At 35.1% G+C, this 692-nt stretch overlaps 1 protein-coding gene across 1 annotated transcript in view; it reads right to left on the minus strand.

Annotated features, from left to right (window-relative positions):
* Nucleotides 1–443, minus strand: part of LOC100961879 (targeting protein for Xklp2-like) — a 2,628-nt gene extending 2,185 nt beyond the window's left edge. Inside the window, 1 exon segment of the mRNA XM_012809966.1 lies at nt 191–443. Within this exon segment, the coding sequence (XP_012665420.1) occupies nt 191–443 (253 nt within the window).
* Between the last annotated feature and the right edge of the window lie 249 nt (nt 444–692).

Consider the following 692-nt stretch of genomic DNA (forward strand, 5'->3'; position numbering starts at 1 on the left):
GGTACAAGTGAATCTTTCTAAGAGTAGAATGTAAATGTTTTAAAACAATAACTGAGAAAATGACATGAAGGCTGTGTTGATCAGTTTGATGGAAGTATTTCGGATTGCATGTGAAAACCCCACACTGTACCCCAGAAGTGCATTAATGTACATAGTTACCATTCAATAAAATTTTTTTTTTCTTTTTCTGCCTCTTTGTAATAAGTGTTCTTAACTGGTCTCAAAGATTTGACAATAGCTTGCTGAAGATTAGATTTTCTCAAAGGAGTTTTGCTCTGAAAAGGTCCTCCTGTTCCATTCTTCCCAAGAAGCTTATTCTCCAAATCGGCCTTCTCCTCAAATCATGAATGTATGTTTTCAGTGTCTCCTTCATCATCCAAAGATGTAAAGTCAATAAAGTCCTTTGGGACATCATATGAATAAGAGGTTTGAACTTGTGACATTGTTCTGGACTGAGTACTCTAAGACTAGATTTTTCCAGTATTTGTATCACTTTTCTTCACAGGTCACCTTTTCTGTGCTGACAATGAAACGCCCTACTATCTGGATTTTTATAGGAAAAGTTGGCCAAATTCAGTTTCATTAGATTAAACTTCCTTTGATGTAATCATTTTTACATCATATTGAAATGTATTTATGGCAAATGAGTGCCCATGTGCAATCACTTGCTGATGTTCAGACTAATTTGAGGA

This window comes from Otolemur garnettii, unplaced genomic scaffold (genome assembly GCF_000181295.1).
Source record: "Otolemur garnettii isolate 467f Iridium unplaced genomic scaffold, OtoGar3 scaffold00119, whole genome shotgun sequence".
NCBI classification, from domain to species: Eukaryota; Metazoa; Chordata; class Mammalia; order Primates; family Galagidae; genus Otolemur; species Otolemur garnettii.